Source organism: Diplotaxodon limnothrissa, linkage group LG5, assembly GCF_057381915.1.
Source record: "Diplotaxodon limnothrissa isolate DT_005_m linkage group LG5, D_limnothrissa_male_GT1.1, whole genome shotgun sequence".
Lineage (NCBI taxonomy): Eukaryota > Metazoa > Chordata > Actinopteri > Cichliformes > Cichlidae > Diplotaxodon > Diplotaxodon limnothrissa.
This window is the reverse complement of record NC_140600.1, coordinates 38876479-38893075: the sequence shown is the minus strand read 5'-3', so window position 1 is coordinate 38893075 and position 16597 is coordinate 38876479. Positions and strand designations below refer to the sequence as shown.

At 38.9% G+C, this 16597-nt stretch overlaps 3 protein-coding genes across 3 annotated transcripts; all 3 read left to right on the top strand.

Moving 5' to 3' along the window:
* Positions 1-367: 367 nt before the first annotated feature.
* LOC146632862 (odorant receptor 131-2-like) lies at positions 368-1455 on the top strand. Its single transcript, XM_085353572.1, has 2 exons — positions 368-523; positions 658-1455. Exons 1-2 carry the CDS (start codon positions 368-370, stop codon positions 1453-1455), a joined length of 954 nt encoding a protein of 317 aa, XP_085209698.1.
* Positions 1456-6782: 5327 nt separating this feature from the next.
* LOC146632861 (odorant receptor 131-2-like) lies at positions 6783-7966 on the top strand. The gene is made up of 2 exons (XM_085353571.1): positions 6783-6935; positions 7184-7966. Exons 1-2 carry the CDS (start codon positions 6783-6785, stop codon positions 7964-7966), a joined length of 936 nt encoding a protein of 311 aa, XP_085209697.1.
* Positions 7967-15046: 7080 nt separating this feature from the next.
* On the top strand, positions 15047-16114 carry LOC146632860 (odorant receptor 131-2-like). Its single transcript, XM_085353570.1, has 2 exons — positions 15047-15178; positions 15335-16114. The coding sequence occupies exons 1-2, from the start codon at positions 15047-15049 to the stop codon at positions 16112-16114; spliced, it is 912 nt and encodes a 303-aa protein (XP_085209696.1).
* Positions 16115-16597: the final 483 nt, after the last annotated feature.

The window sequence follows — 16597 nt, the reverse complement described above, 5'->3', positions numbered from 1 at the left end:
CCTCTCTGTAATTTTACATGACTTTGTGGCTGAGTTGCTGTTATTCCCAGTCACTTCCACTTTGTTATAACACCACTAACAGTTGATTGTGGAATATTTAGTACTGAGGAAATTTCACCAATGGGTTTGTTGCACAGGTGGCATCTTATCATGGTACCAAGCTGGAATTGACTGAGCTCCTGAAAGCAACCCATTGATTTACAAATGTTGGTAGAAGCAGACGGCATGCCTGGATGCTTGATTTTATACACCTGTGGCCATGGATCATCTGAATTCAATTATTTGGATGGCTGAATGAATAATTTAGGCAATAAAGTGTGTGTGACTTACTTTTACTCTTTTGTAAGGATCCCGAAAAAGCATCTCTATGAATTCCTCATCTTATGCCCTCAATGCGTCGAGCAGTCTGAAATATCGCGATTCGCCAAGTGCAGCCGTGGCCAAAAATGTCATCGTTCTGGCTCTCGGCTTTACCATCAACTATATTAACGGTACACTGATACACACCTTCAGAAAACACCAGGTCAGTATTTATTCTTATTGTTGTTTTTATTTAATTATCATTATTGGAAAAATATACCTAAATATTGCTAACACAAAAAAAAAATATATGTATTAAAGTAATAAAAGTGAGATGAGGTGTTTCATGTCTTTCAGATATTTTATTTGAATCCTCGTTACATCCTGTTCATCCACCTGGTGGTGAATGACATGATCCAGCTCACTTCTTCAATTAGTCTATTTGTTTTCACTTATATCTTTTATCAAATTAATGTTGCATTCTGTTGCTTCCTTATCACTTTGGCTATCTTCACCACCTTCAATACTCCAATAAATTTAGCTCTCATGGCACTAGAGTGCTACATTGCTATTTGTTTACCACTGCAACACGCTGAGTACTGCACCACTAAAAGAACATACGTGGCTATAGGTTGGATCTGGGCCATGAGTGCAGTCTCAGCTTTGTCCGACATCGTTATTATTCTGGCAACAGAGCCAGTGGAGTTATTTTATTCCACAATACAATGTGAGAGAGATAACTTATTCCGGCATCCAATCATTGTAAAAAAGAAAGAGGTTTCATATTTAATTTTCCTAATTGTAGTTTTGCTCACCTTCATGTACACATACTTCAGGATATTTTTTGCTGCTAACAAAGCTAAATCAGCCAAGCGAGAGTCGAAGAAGGCGAGAAACACAATCCTGCTCCACGGCTTTCAGCTTCTGTTGTCTATGCTAACCTATATAGCAACTGCATTAATGCAGGCTCTGGTGCGCTGGTTCCCTAAACAGTATCTAATAGTTGTTTTTATTTCCTATATCATAATCTACATTGTCCCCAGGTTTGTTAGCCCTATTGTGTATGGGTTACGAGACAAGACATTTAAACAGTATTTGAAAAAGTATCTGTTGTGTACCATGAAAATGGGTAACGAGACCGATTTTAGACTATAATATTCTTGATCTAGCAGAGGGCAGCTAGAAAGGTGTATTGGTAAAAAACATTAATTAATCATCAGGTTAACTAGATTTCATCCTCTGGACATGCATTGGGTGCACATTGTGTTCCAGAAAAAAAACCAAATATTAGTTGATATGTTGGATTTTTAAATGCTCAGACATAGGTATCACCATCAGTCTTGAAAATCACACATTACCCTTCCTCTTATTAGTCGAGTTGTATAGAATCTGAATTAAGTAAAAAAAAACAATTTTAAAAAAGCAACAAAAAAAAGAAAGAAAAAAACGTTACTGTTACTAGTGATAATGTACTGTTTTAACTCTTTGGCAAATATTTGTCCACTTTAAAAAAAAAGAAGTGCATCCTCCTTCAATTCTAAGGTTTTATGTATCAAAACATGATATGTAAGTAACAGGCGATACTAAAACTAATGCTGATGTCAGCAGTGGTAATATGGAAATCCCCCAAAATCTCATCTGCATTGTTTTTGTTCTTCTTTGTGTTGATGTCAGCATTATCTATATTGTAGTTTATAATGTAGTATAGTTTAGTGTCATTATGAATCATATAATGGTGTATTAAAAAATGTTTTAAAAAGCTCAAAGAAAGAAAGTTCCTTTGTCTCACAATGCCTAATATACTGCTTTAAAGTTTGGAGATGATCCAGTGGAAACTAGTGTTTTCCTAATTGTGTGACTGTGTGATGTTTGATCTCTGACCTTGAAGCAGATACTAAAAGGTGTATTTTATATCTTTACCCATTTGATTGGAGCATAACTGGCTTAAATCTTTGGTTTCTATAAGCTTTAAATACTTAAGATACACACCTGCAGTGTGTGATTTTGCGAAACTTTATGCAGTCATTGAGAAGTTGTAGGGCGTTGTATTGGAAAAATAAAATGTGTGATGAACACCTCTCTTCATTTCCTTTCATATGATGTAGCACTTGATTACATACTCCCTCCCTTTTGGGGAAAGAGTAATCTGGCCTTTAGCAGGTCTTTAAAATAAGCAAATGCAATCTGACATGAAAACAGCGTGACATGTTGTCGTTAGTTGTTGTTTTTTTATTATGCCAATATGCAGAAGCAGTGTGTAAAAAATAAATAAATACATGCTTACTGATGTATTATTGTAGGTTCTTTACTTTACAGCATAAAATGCCTTGATGCAATTTTGGTTGTCTTTTGCAACTATATAAATAACATTTTATTGAATTGACAAAATGCTGCTAAATATATTTGTTTATATAAAAACAGACAAAGCAACGACACCTCAAGCTGCTTTTTATTACAAGATTGCAACCCTACAATAAAACAGAGAAAAATCACCAACAAATAGATGGCAGCCTGTTAGCAACCACCTGGTGACACTGGGAAGGAAGAACTCCCTTTAAACAAAACCTCCAGCAGATTCAGGGAGGGGCAGCCATCTACTACGACCAGTAGATGGCTGATGTCAGATTGCATTTGCTTATTTTAAAGACCTGCTAAAGGCCAGATTACTCTTTCCCCAAAAGGGAGGGAGTATGTAATCAAGTGCTACATCATATGAAAGGAAATGAAGAGAGGTGGCAGGAGGAGCAGGAGACAGGACTAAAAACACACTGGAAAAGAGACAAAAATTAACAAAGAATGATTAAATATACAGTGGTATAAAAACAAACCATGAATTGCAGCTGGCTCCTAGCCTTTGCATCCTGACCCTCCCCCCACATCACTCAAACAGGTGCTGCGCGGTGACCTGCCCCTCCTTTTTAATTACCCTATAGTGATTACGGTTCTCAGTACATCACTATAGAAATAGGACCTGCAGGAGCAGGTGTGTTAGCCAGAGATTTGTGGTTGGGGCTATTGTCTGCCTCTCAATTTTATCTGCACTTTATAGGCCTTTTCCACTTGTACCTGCTTATTTTAGCTTGGCTTGACTACGTTTTTAGTGCTTTCCATTAGGTGATAGTTCCTGGTACCAGGTAATTACTCCGTCAGGGTTCCAAGCAAAATGTGATGTCAACCGACTGTATGCCACCAATCGGCTAGTGGTGGCACTCAATGAGTCATAACGGTGTCTCCTTCACAAAAATCCAAACCGCTATTTTTAAAACCATTGGTGCAGCCATTAAGGGAAATGTCTGCACAGAAAACAACATGCCATACACCGAGCAGCAGGTATACCATCACCTCGACATCCTCCTTTGTTGTGGCATTTGTATTGCGTACAAATGATGTCACAGACTTTCAGCCACATTGCTATAACAACACCACACGTATTAAGTGGTACACGATTGTAATAGATGAGTTGAGTCACTTTGAGTGAAGCCAAATATGTACTAGTGGAAGAGAGCTAAAGACACAGTTTGGAGGGGGGAGGATTGGATGATCAGCAGTCACATGCTCATGTTATCTGTCTCTAAATAAATAGCACTGTAGTTTACACACACACACTCATGCTTTAAAACTAATATACACAGACACAACACATGCGCCAACATATCATGTCAAACGCTGACAATAGCAGTGGAGTCTAAGACCCAAGCTGTCATATAAACACAGATGAACAGGTGCACACAGACACAAACATGCATTCCCACTCCCATATACACAAACAAATACTCGACACTCACCCGATGTGGAGACAGACACAAATAGACACTGTACACACATTCACACTCCCCAAACATACTCTATGTCCCAGGCCCTGGTACCCCAGCCCCCAGAGGGGCAAATCATACCCAGACCCGGGAGATGTAACCTTTCTCTCTGGAGTGGAGGAAAGCAGACCGCCTCCTTATCTGCAGTAGCAGGGAGACCCCGCATCCCAGACCCCAATCGGACGGCCAGCACCTCCTCCCAGCCCCGACGGTTAACAGAACGGGGGTGAGTGAAGGCCCAAACCTCCCTCCGCCCGCTCATACATAGTTTTGCTGCATGCTGTTCTAAAGTGCATTTAAAACACAGGAGGGCATGGTGCTTCCTGCCAGAGAGCAGCACGGCTCCTCCTGAAAAGCCTCAGTGTCTATATGCATTTAAAATTGAGGATAGGGCACCAGCGCCAGAGGTTGGTTTGAATACACAGACCATCCTCTGGACGCTGTATAACGTGCCCACCCCCAAGTCTCTATATGTATGTGTTATGAGAGTGTGAGTAATGTGGATGTCTAGGTTGCGGAATAAAATTTAGGCACAGGCAGCCAGAAGGGGACAGAGGGGGAGTGGCTCCCCTGCACCCTGGTCACACACCTGCACCCCAAGCAGGTGTCTCACCTGCTTGAGGTGCAGTTGTGTGTGTGGGTGTGGTGGAGCGGGAAGAAGGAGGCAGCTGAGGATGGGGAGGGAAGAAAGGGAGGGGCAAGTGGCCCCTCCCTGGGGCCAGCTCCCCCGCTGACCCCAGGAGGTACCCCAACACTCTGGAACCCACCAGGGCAATGTGGCCTAGGCCCATCCAGACCGGGGCCCACAGCAGCAGCACCACCCCGCCCCACAGAGTCCGGGGCAGCCCACCCGACCCCACCGCAGAGAAAACTGCACCCACCTCATCATCCAATCTTCTCCCAGACTGCACAAGACAATAGACACCCAGTTTGAGTCATTCTCCACTTCTCCAATATCTCTCCCCTAAAGATATTGGAGTGAGCTCCTGTAGAGAGGAGACCTCCTGCAAAGATGTGCTTGGACTTCTGAGTTGTGAACACGCAAATCAGTCCATGCATGATTGCATGGCTCCGCCCATCAAAAAGTCTGTGCATGCGCGAATATATATTTTGCCCAACGTTCATTATTGGACTGACAATTGTCGGTTGGAAAATTTTTATATATCGTCCAACCCTAGTGTTAACCACAGGGTGCTTAGGTTAAGTAACAATGTAGTTTGTTGTTGTTTTGGTTTAAGTGAAAATGTTTTATATGTGTGTGTTCATGTGTTGTATATGAGCGTAGACTTGTATATAGTTAATCATGTATGGATCATTTAATGTCAAATTCTGAATATTGATCTGTAAGTAATGAAATTTGAAATAAGGGGGTAGGAACAGGAAAAATGTAATCCTACTCCTTTTCGAGCACACACATTGTATAGACATAGATATATACATGAAACTTCATTTTTTATATATTTTGTTTTTTCTTTTTTCCCTTGTTATTTCAGTTATATTTGCATGTTCTAAAGAAAATCTATCTATGTTTTGTCATACTGATGTAAAAGACAAAAAATAATGGGTATTAACACCCTTAATGAGCAGGCCTTTTGAATGGAGTCCTTTAATGCACGCACATGGCCTAGGGCAGGGATACACATATAATACAAAGAGCTGTTTCAGGTTAGCAGGAGAGCTGGGGTTAGTGGATGTTGTAGCCTAAATGCTGACAATATCCTCTGACTTTTCAAACTTTAAACAAAGACGCTAGACCATGTGTTGGTGTCATGTCAACCTAAGGAGATGGACCATAAGACAAAGCATGATATTGACACATTTGCAGTGATTCTTGTCTCTTCTTCGTGAGCTAGCAAAAGTGCCTAATACACACGTGCATGCACTAACGGGTACGAGCACTCCTGGGGGAGGGGATATCTCCCTCTCTCTCACACAGAGACACACCTGACGCCATTTGCATATAACCACTATTATAAATTATCAATCACTGGCAAGTGCTACAAGACAGAAGTCAACCATAACCAGGTGAGCACCTATTCTTTGGTGGGTGGGGTTGTTTATAAAAACTATTTATATATTCTTTGAGATTTGTATTGTACTGAATCATTTAGTGTAGTATATTTTATTTTATGTGATCAGCTATATAATAACTCTGATTGTAACACAACCAGGCGCAATTATCAACTATGATTTAAGTTACTACTTTGAATGAGAATGCTACTATTATCCAGCTCGTTGTGACTAAGTTAATGTTATAGGTCAAACTTGGAGTTTTTTCTTTAATGAAAATGTCTTATTGCAGTTCACACTTAACTAAAGCAGAGTTTAGTGCAGAAAAGCATAGTTTGTTGTAAACTGGAGCAGAAAGGTTTTTGAACTTTATAAAATTGATGAGAATAAATAATTTATGGTGGATTACATTGCAGAAAATGCATTTTCTGAAATGTAAATTATTGGCTTAAGCAAAATGAATTACTTTTGATGCTTGGATATGGTGTTTTATGGTTGGTGTAATAGTGTTGCAGAATATTTAAGATTTCTAAGATTATTATTGATCAGATAAGGAATGCTCATAGATATCAAAACTTTGCCGTGTTTTTAAAGTTAACACCGTCTGTGTTACAACCTGCCATAACAATCAATGATGTCTACAGGTTTTTTGGCCAACTCATGAACCTTTCAAATGCTGCCATGAATTTGACAACAGTTACGTATCGGGACCCGTTAAACATAGCTATTGTCAAGAATGTGATAACTGTGGTCCTCTGTATCGCCATCATCTATGTCAACGGCACCTTGCTGCACACATTCAAAAAACATGAGGTCTGTATCCTGCTCATAAATTTTGCATCTATTTATTACATCCATTTAGAACTAGATACTAGACGACAGAATGTGATATATTCTGCACGGTGAACATTCCATCGCGCAAAGAGACGTTGGAGTGACGTCTTTTAAGTGATTTTTTGGACGTCCAAGTTTGGTCACTGAAGCAGTTGTTTTTTATCCACCGTTCAATGTTTAGTGGAATAATTCACCTTTCATGTTCTAAATCCTGTCCTTCTCTTCAGGTTTTCAACACAAATCCTCGTTACATCCTGTACATTCATCTGGTAATCAATGATATCCTCCTGCTCATCATGTTCACCCTCCTTCAAGTTCTCAGTTATGCCATTTTCACTCTTCAAGTGTTCTTCTGTATTATTTTGCTAGTGATTGCTGTCATTTCCAGCCTTAACACTCCAATGACCCTCGCTGTGATGGCAGTAGAGTGTTATGTTGCCATATGCTTCCCTCTCCAGCACTCACAGATCTGTACAGTCAAAAATGTAACCGTTGTGATCACAGTGATATGGATGCTAAGTTCACTTACAATTCTGCCAGATTTATTCACCATCTTGGCCACAGAATCCAGAGATTTCTTTCATTCAAGAGTCTTCTGCCTTTTGAAAACAACCTTCAGACCTCCTGAGCTAGAAAAGAAGAGAGATATATCCAACATTGTATTTCTGGTTATTGTTTGGCTCACCCTTGTCTACACATATTTCAGAATCCTTTTCGCTGCACAGGCAGCTGCTGCAAACGCCAGGAAAGCAAGAAACACTGTACTGCTGCACGGCTTCCAGCTGCTGCTGTGCATGCTCACCTACATGCATGATTTGCTGCTGAATGGTTTGACATCCTTGTTTCCAAGTGGAGTACTGACTATTCGCTACACAGTCTCAATACTAATACATGTTCTGCCTCGAATCATCAGTCCAATTATTTATGGGATACGAGATAAGATGTTCAGAAAGTACCTGAAAAAATACTTGTTTCATACAAAAAATGCTAATGCTTTTGTACACAGGTAACCCAGACAAGACAGACATTGTTGGCGTTACACATTTATCAATTTCTCTTAATTTTATTACCATTTTCTTTTAGATACAGACTAAGTAGAAGTAATGGGAGTAGTGAAATTCACTTTATGTTTCTCATATCCTGACTTACAATTTTTTTGATCTTTCTAAACTCTCATTCACAGTGAAACAGTGTTCTGTTAGTCTCTGCATTTTGAAGCTGTAGGCAGAAATACTGTAACTTCCTGTTTGTATCACAAAGGAGAAAACTGCAGTAACCTAACCTACAGCAAATAAAAACATATTTTCATGAGTTTTCAGAATTTGGTGTTATTGGATTCATTTTTGGTGCTCAGTGTTTAGTGTAATATGTTCCAAAGTAAGATGCTACTTCATTGACAGTCCGTTTTTCCATAAAGCATTACTGTGCTAAATTGAAAAATGGTATAACAGTTTTGTTGTTACTTATGTAAGACAGGTTCTCCAATTATGTGCATGATGGGAAAATAATCAAATGAGCCTTTTTCCTGCAAACATTTTGCTACCATTGGCTCACTAATGGATTTTATGTGGTGGTTTATGTGGAGGGAAATTTTGAAATTGCAGAGCAGGATACTTTATATAGTACTGTTAATTAGTAATTATTGCTTTTGGCTTCCTGTAAGCTACATTAGTGCTTGAACTTGCAGTGATGAAGTGAATGCAGAACACCACTGAACTGATCTGAATGGACTGGCTCATTGTCAGTGATCTGATCCAGCTTTTCAGTTTTGTTACTTGTGTTATTTGGTATCATACTTGAATTTTTCGTGACATGGGGTATTCGTAAGTCGGGGTTCCACTGTATTTAAGAATATTTTATGTTTTTTTATTTATGTGTGCTCAAATGGAATAATATGGTAATAATAATACATTTGTCTTAAATTATGGATGCTGTGTCGGTCGCGCCGGCTCCTTATCGCCAGCCGTGGGGGGTTTTTTTTCTTTCTCTCACCCTCTCTCTCTCTCTCTCACTCTTTTTTTCCGCTTCACTCAGCACACGAGCCTTGTGCTTTGTGCTGGGAAGAGGGGGGAGGGGCGGAATTTACACTCGCAGTAGCACAGGAACAGAGCAGGCGAGAGAGAGAGAGAGAAAGAGAGCCAGGGACAACAACGTCACATTAGAAAGGTATAGTAATCACAGTTGTGGATGTTAAAGGATTCACAAAGTTTATTCATGCAGGCCCATATGACAGAGAATGTGCATCTTCTTTTTGTTTTCATATTTTCATTTATATGTAATTGTGTTGTGGTTTGCAGTGTTTTGTGTTGTTTTACTTAAAATTTGTTTAAAAGGAAAAAGCTGAAAATTTAAATAGCTAAAAGTTGAACTGCGAATAGTTGGTTTTTGTAATATATGATTTATTTATTACATTTTATGTGGAGAGAATAAATAAAAAGTAGATTTACGGTGGCCCCTACAGACAAAACACATACAAACTCCAAAACATGTAAAAACTCCAAAACATGTAAAAACTCCAAAACACGTACAAAGCACAACAGAAGTGCTCCAGGATGCAGGCGAAGTGTTGAGCTTTTGTTACCTAGTGGCTACCCAAGCCAGCAAGTACCAACGACCGGATTTGGTGTGTGGTAGTAACAGGTAAATGAACATTTTTTTTAAATCATTTGAATATATATGAGTGGTATACATACATATGTATATATATATATATATATATATATATATATATATATATATATATATATATATATATATATATACATATACATATACATATATATATATATATATACATATACATATACATATATATATATATATATATATACATATACATATATATATATACATATACATATATATGAGCTGGCTCTTTTTAGTGAGCCGAGCCGAAAGAGCCGGTTCTCTAAAAAGAGCTGGAAATCCCATCACTATAGTCTTTAATAGATTTTGATATAATACTGTTCAAACATGATCTCAGATTCCAAAGTGAAAAACATAACATGCTGCAAGTGTGTTGACCAAAAATTATTTTCAAGAACATATATCTTTAAAAATAATTTAAGTATGAAGCTATAGTTTCATAGCAAATATTACATATGTCCAAAATTTTGAATGTAATTTTTTTAAACCCATCAGAAATGATTGTGCAGAAATTGTTCTGAAAATTTGATGATTTGAAATGGAATGACCCTTATGTTAACTGATAATTGCAGTGGTGTGAAAAATAGTTTGCCCCCTTTTGCGTACATTTAATTCAATTCAATTTTGCCTCAAGGTGCTTTGAATTCTAATGTAAACACTCTACAATAATAAAAAGACAACAGAGCAAACCCCACAAATCATATGACCCCCTATGAGCTAGCAACAGGAAGAAACCTCCAGCAGAACCAGGCTCAGGAAGGGACGGTACACATTGTTTAATATGTGCATTGAAGGACATTTCGTGGTCAAAAATGACTCCAAAGTTCCTCACAGTGTCTCTGGAGACCAAGGTAATGCCATCCAGAGTAGATATCTGGTTAGACACCATATTTCCAAGATTTTTAGGCCTGAGTACAATAACCCCAGTTTCATCTGAAATTAGAAGTAAAAAATGAGAGGCCATCCATGTCATTTTATCTTTAGGCCATTCCTTAGGTTTAACAAATTGGTGTGCATTATCTGGCTTCATGCATAGATAAACTGCATAGCAGTGAAATAGATGCTACGCCCTGTAATGACATTGCCTAAAATAATCATGTATAAAGTAAACAGAACTAGTCCTAGCACAGAACCCTGTGGAACTCCATAATCAACCTAAGTGTATGAAGTGGAGTCTGCAAATACATGAACAAATTGGACTCTATGAGATAGATAGGATTCAAACCACTGCAACAGAATCTCTTTAATACCTCCAGCACGATCACAAATTTAAATATTAGAAAAAAATCTTACTAGTAAACACAAGTAAAATATGCTAACCTTTAACCCTAACCCTAAAAAGTGGATTGTAAAGAGCTGAAGCAGTATTTAAAATGTTTTCATTCACATTTGTGAATTTGTTAAGTTGCTATGTTTTATCTAAACGCGTTCATGAGTCACACCTCACATAATGGGGCAACAGTTTGAGGCCTTCACTAAACTACACTCTCACCAAACTCTCTCACACACACAAAGGCCTTTGCTATTACTTGACTACTCTGTATTAGTAGCTGACCTGCTAGACAGATGTATGACATGTGAGACGGTAACCACGTGAGTGCCTCTTCTGTGTTTTCTTGCATATAAATTCACAATATAATATTTTGTCTGTATATCAACTATTACTTCAGTTATAACTTCATGTTTAGAAATAAACATTGTCTGGATCTTCTTCTATTTACTCTTATGAAATGAGAGTTATATGTGTGAACTTAAAAATATATGCATATAAAATCACTTACAAATCGAGCTTGAGCGAGAATAGAAGATGTTTCTCACAGCAAATTCAAATTCAAATTCAAATTTTTATTTGTCACGTACACAGTCATACACAGTACGATATGTAGTGAAATGCTTGGACAACTGCTCGTGACCTAAAGAAAACAAAAAAGGAAAAGGCTATGAATAAGATAGGAAATAAATATGAAAAATTAAAAAGGGTAAATTTAACTAGGAAGGAATAAAATATAAATTAAGGTTAAAAATGAAATAACTGTACAACACACTGGGAAAGAATAAGATAAAATATATAAATTAAATTGAAAATAAAATAACTGTACAACAAAATACACAATATAGAACTATATAAGAATGTATGAACAAAATACACAAGAAGTATAAATAAATATATACACAATAACAGCAGCAGTGATTTAAGTGATGAAGTGAAAATAATGTCCAGAATGTCCAGTGTGTGTGTAAGAACCATATGTGTGGGTCAGTACTGTGTGGTGGTGTGATTGTGATTGAGAGACCGTATCGCCTGCGGGAAGAAGCTCCTCCTCAGTCTCTCTGTGTTGGTCTTCAGGGAGCGGAATCGCTTTCCTGACCTCAGCAGAGAGAACAGTCTGTTGTTGGGATGGCTGAGGTCCTTCACGATCTTCCTGGCCTTGGTCCAGCACCGCCTGCTGTAGATTGAGTGCAGGTCAGGGAGCTCGGAGCAGATGGTGCGCTCAGCTGACCGCACAACCCTCTGTAGAGCTCGTCTGTCCTGCATGGTGCTGTTCCCGAACCAGGTTAAGATGTTTCCCGCCAGGATGCTCTCTATGGTGCACGAGTAAAAGTTCCTGAGCACCTTGGAGGGCAGTTGGAAGTCTCTCAAGCGTCTGAGGTGGTAGAGACGCTGACGGGCCTTTTTCACCACGGAGTTGATGTGACAGGACCATGACAGGTCCTGCGTGATGTGAACTCCGAGGTATTTGAAGCTGTCCACTCTCTCCACTGGGCACTCGTTGATGACGGGGGTCTGGTAGTTCCTCTCCTGCTTAGTGCTGAAGTCCACTATCAGCTCCTTTGTCTTACTGACGTTTAGAAGGAGGTTGTTCCTCTGGCACCAGTTCTCCAGATTCCTAATCTCCTTCAGGTAGGCCGTCTCGTTGTTATCAGAGATCAGGCCCACCACGACGGTGTCGTCAGCAAACTTGATGATGGTGGTGGAGCTGGTAGTGGCCACGCAGTCATATGTGTACAAAGAGTACAGCAGGGGGCTCAGAACACACCCCTGGGGGGCTCCAGTGCTGAGAGTGGTGGAGGCTGAGACATGTCCGCCCATCCTTACTGCCTGTGGTCTGCCAGTTAGGAAGTTGGAGATCCACTGACACATAGATGAGCTGAGTCCCAGAAGCTCCAGCTTGGTGGTGAGTGTGGAGGGAATTATGGTGTTAAATGCAGAGCTGTAGTCTATGAAGAGCATTTTAACATAATTCCCCCTTCTAATGTCCAAGTGAGTGAGTGATGTGTGGAGGAGATGAGAGATGGCATCGTCTGTGGAACGATTTGGACGGTAAGTGAACTGTAGTGGGTCCAGTGTGTCTGGTAGTGAAGAAATGATGAAGTCTCTGACCAGGCGTTCAAAACACTTCATCACTACTGAGGTGAGGGCTACAGGGCGATAGCAGACATGTTGAAAATAACAACTGAAGACCAAGGTTAAATTAGCAGCTTCAATTTAGTGTTTAGTCTATGGTGTACCATTTTTCTCCCTTTGTTTTCCCCTATGCCGATAAATGAGTAAGTTTAAAAAAATGATATGGTGGCAGCACATGGCAGCATGGTAGTTTAGTGGTTAGCATTGTTACCTCACAGCAAGAAAGTCCTGAGTTCAGTTCTAACATCTGTGTGGAGTTTTCATCTTTTCCCTGTGTGTCCCTGTTTTAGTGTTAATTGATTCGAAATTGGAAATAGGGCAACCTTTTGCACTAATGTGAGTGTTGTCTGTCTCTGCGTGTTAGTCCTGTAACAGACTGGTGGCCTGTTCAGGGTGTACCCTGCCCTGAAGACAGCTGGGATAGGCTCCAACGCCCCATGATCCTGAATAGGATGAGAGGATGGATGGACATGGTCCATAAGAAGTGTGATGCATTTAAAATAATGGTCATCATCAATCACCAGAAAATGAGAAAACTAGTTTATGGTAGGCATTACAATGTAAGACAAAACTATGTAATAAACATATTATCAAAATTATATTTGTAAATTGATTTAAAAGCCATAGATTGTTTTGTGATAATAATATTTATGAGAGGACAAACAATGTCAGTATTAAAGTTTTCTCTGTTATATATTCCCTGAGAAGTGACATGCTGATGAATAACGTCAGGAGTGGGTCTCTGTCTACTGAATCCCAACTGGAAGCTGGTTCCACAGAAGAGGGGCCTGAAAGCTGAAGGCCTTGCCTCCCATTCTACTTTTTACCTCCGTCCACATATGTGGACATCACATTTTGGGTTATTTAGACCAAAATACTCAATTTTGCTCTGCAAGGGCCTGATATACAGGACATTATACTGCTACTGTTCTATCAAAATTTTAAACGAATATCCTCAGATGTGGCTCATATTTTTTCTTAAAAACAAAAATAAGGTAAAAAAAAAAAATAAAGCTGGTAATTCTTTGTTTTTACATTTCTCCGGCCCCAATCAGCCCAAATATCAAAGAGAAATTAAAAATGCATGCCGTGGAGGTTAAAATACTCCAGGAACCACAAGTAAACCAGCAACCACCATGGTGTTGTTGAAATTTTGTCTCTCATGCCATGAAAACGATTGAAAGTTCAGGTTTGCTTTCATTATACCCTCCTTAGGTCATCAGTCACAACTGAAAAAAAGTATCTGGCAAAAGAAGTGGATTGTAAAGAGCTGTAGTAGAATTTTATTTAAGATTTCATTTATCTAAATTGGTTTGTTCAGTACTGCGTGTAAGCATCAGGACTTATGAAACGTAATGAGCTTTGGGTGTCCTCTAAGGCACACGCACTCTGAAGGCTCTCATGAAACCACGTGCACATGCACACACACAACCAGACCCCTTCACTATTACCTGACTAGTACCAGTACTCTATATTAGAAGTGACATCAAATCTACCTGACTTACTAGACCTGTGTCGTATGAGATCATAACCAGGTGAGTGCCTGTTCTTGAATTGTTTGTGTGTAAAGAGATAAAACGATATCATATGATAACGATCTTTTTCATCATTGTGTTCACTTGATGTTTTTTTTTAATGTTATCAAGTGTTACAGTATAAATAATATGTGTGCCTTACGAACCGCTGTTTTACTATTTGCTGTTTTTCTTTCCTTGGCAACAGATTGGTAGGTTAAAAAATGACATTGTGCATAAAAATTAAACATATAACAGAAGGATCATCATCATTACCATTATGATTGGGCTTACAATAAAAAACAAAAGCATATAATGAATACATATATGTATATTTATTTACTCTTCTGGCTTCTATTTGCTATTTTTCTTATTGAGAATAATGTTTCCAAGATAAACAGCCTTCAGTATTGAAGCTTTCCTATATTAATGTTTTATGTTATATGAACCTGAAATGCTGATGAATAAAGTGTCCAGTTTTTAGAAAACTTTTCAGACGTCTCAAGAACCGTTCAAATGCTGGTATGAATTCGACAACAGCGGTGTATCGGGACTCCTTAAGCACAGCCATCATCAAGAATCTGGTTACCGTGGGTCTCTCTGTCTCCATCATCTATATCAACAGCAGCTTGGTGCACACATTCAAAAAACATGAGGTCTGTATTTTATTCATTCCTGATATTAATTTTGTAGAATTCAATACGTTTGGGATGTATGTGGGACATCGTATAATGTGATTTATTTCATGCATATTCTTAGGTGATCATCTGTAATGTACCTATAAGTCGTAACTATCCTGTCCTTCTCTTCAGGTTTTCAACACAAATCCTCGTTACATCCTGTACATTCATCTGGTAATCATTGATATCCTGCTGCTCATAATGTTCACCCTCCTTCAAGTCCTCAGTTACATCATTTTCACTCTTCCTGTCCCATTTTGCATCATTTTATTGTTGATTTCGATAATTTCCAGCCTTAACACTCCAATGACCCTCGCTGTGATGGCAGTAGAGTGTCATGTTGCCATATGCTTCCCTCTCCAGCACTCACAGATCTGTACCGTCAAAAATGTAACCGTTGTGATCACAGTGATATGGGTGCTAAGTTCACTTGCAATTCTGCCAGATTTATTCACGATCCTGGCCACAGAATCCAGAGATTTCTTTCATTCAAGAGTTTTCTGCCTTAGAGAAACTGTTTTCAGACTTCCTGAATTAGAAAAGAAGCGAACTATATCCAACATTGTATTTCTGGTTATTGTTTGGCTCACCCTTGTCTACACATATTTCAGAATCCTTTTCGCTGCACAGGCAGCTGCTGCAAACGCCAGGAAAGCAAGAAACACTGTACTGCTGCACGGCTTCCAGCTGCTGCTGTGCATGCTCACCTACGTGTATGATTTGCTGCTGAATGGTTTGACAAAGTTGTTCCCAAAAGGAGTACTGACTATTCGCTACACAGTCTCAGTATTCGTTCACGTTCTGCCTCGACTTGTTAGTCCACTTGTTTATGGGATACGAGACAAGGCATTCAGAAGATATCTGAGAAAATATCTGTTCTACTCACCAAAGGCTAATGTTAACAAAAGTTAAAAACAATGCCAACAGCGCTTTTAATTTAAAATACTGAGATTGAGTAGTCTTTGTTTATCTTATTCTATTGTCCGTTTTTGTTTGCATATCTTTCTAATCTAATGTCCCAGTGAATGTGTCGAACAATAACTTTCACTATATGGCAATTTTATAAGACACTTTAGTGTTCGGAAAGACAAAAACTGAAGAATTCAACCAGAGAGCTGAAAATATGGACGGAAATAAAACTGGACAAAATGAAAGCAAAGTTAATAAAGATGGAAGAAAATGTTGCACAAAAAGGCAAAACAAAAGCCATCAACATAAGAAGTAGATATTACCAAAAGAACCAATGCAAAAAGAGTAAGTATAACTAAATAATACAGAAAACTGTTTTAAATATATACATTTTTAGGAGCAATGTGAAGGAACCCAAGAGCTCTAAAACAGTCAGCGGCAGGGGCGGAGCGTGGGGGTGGCTTACGGGGCTTAAGCCCGGGTTGT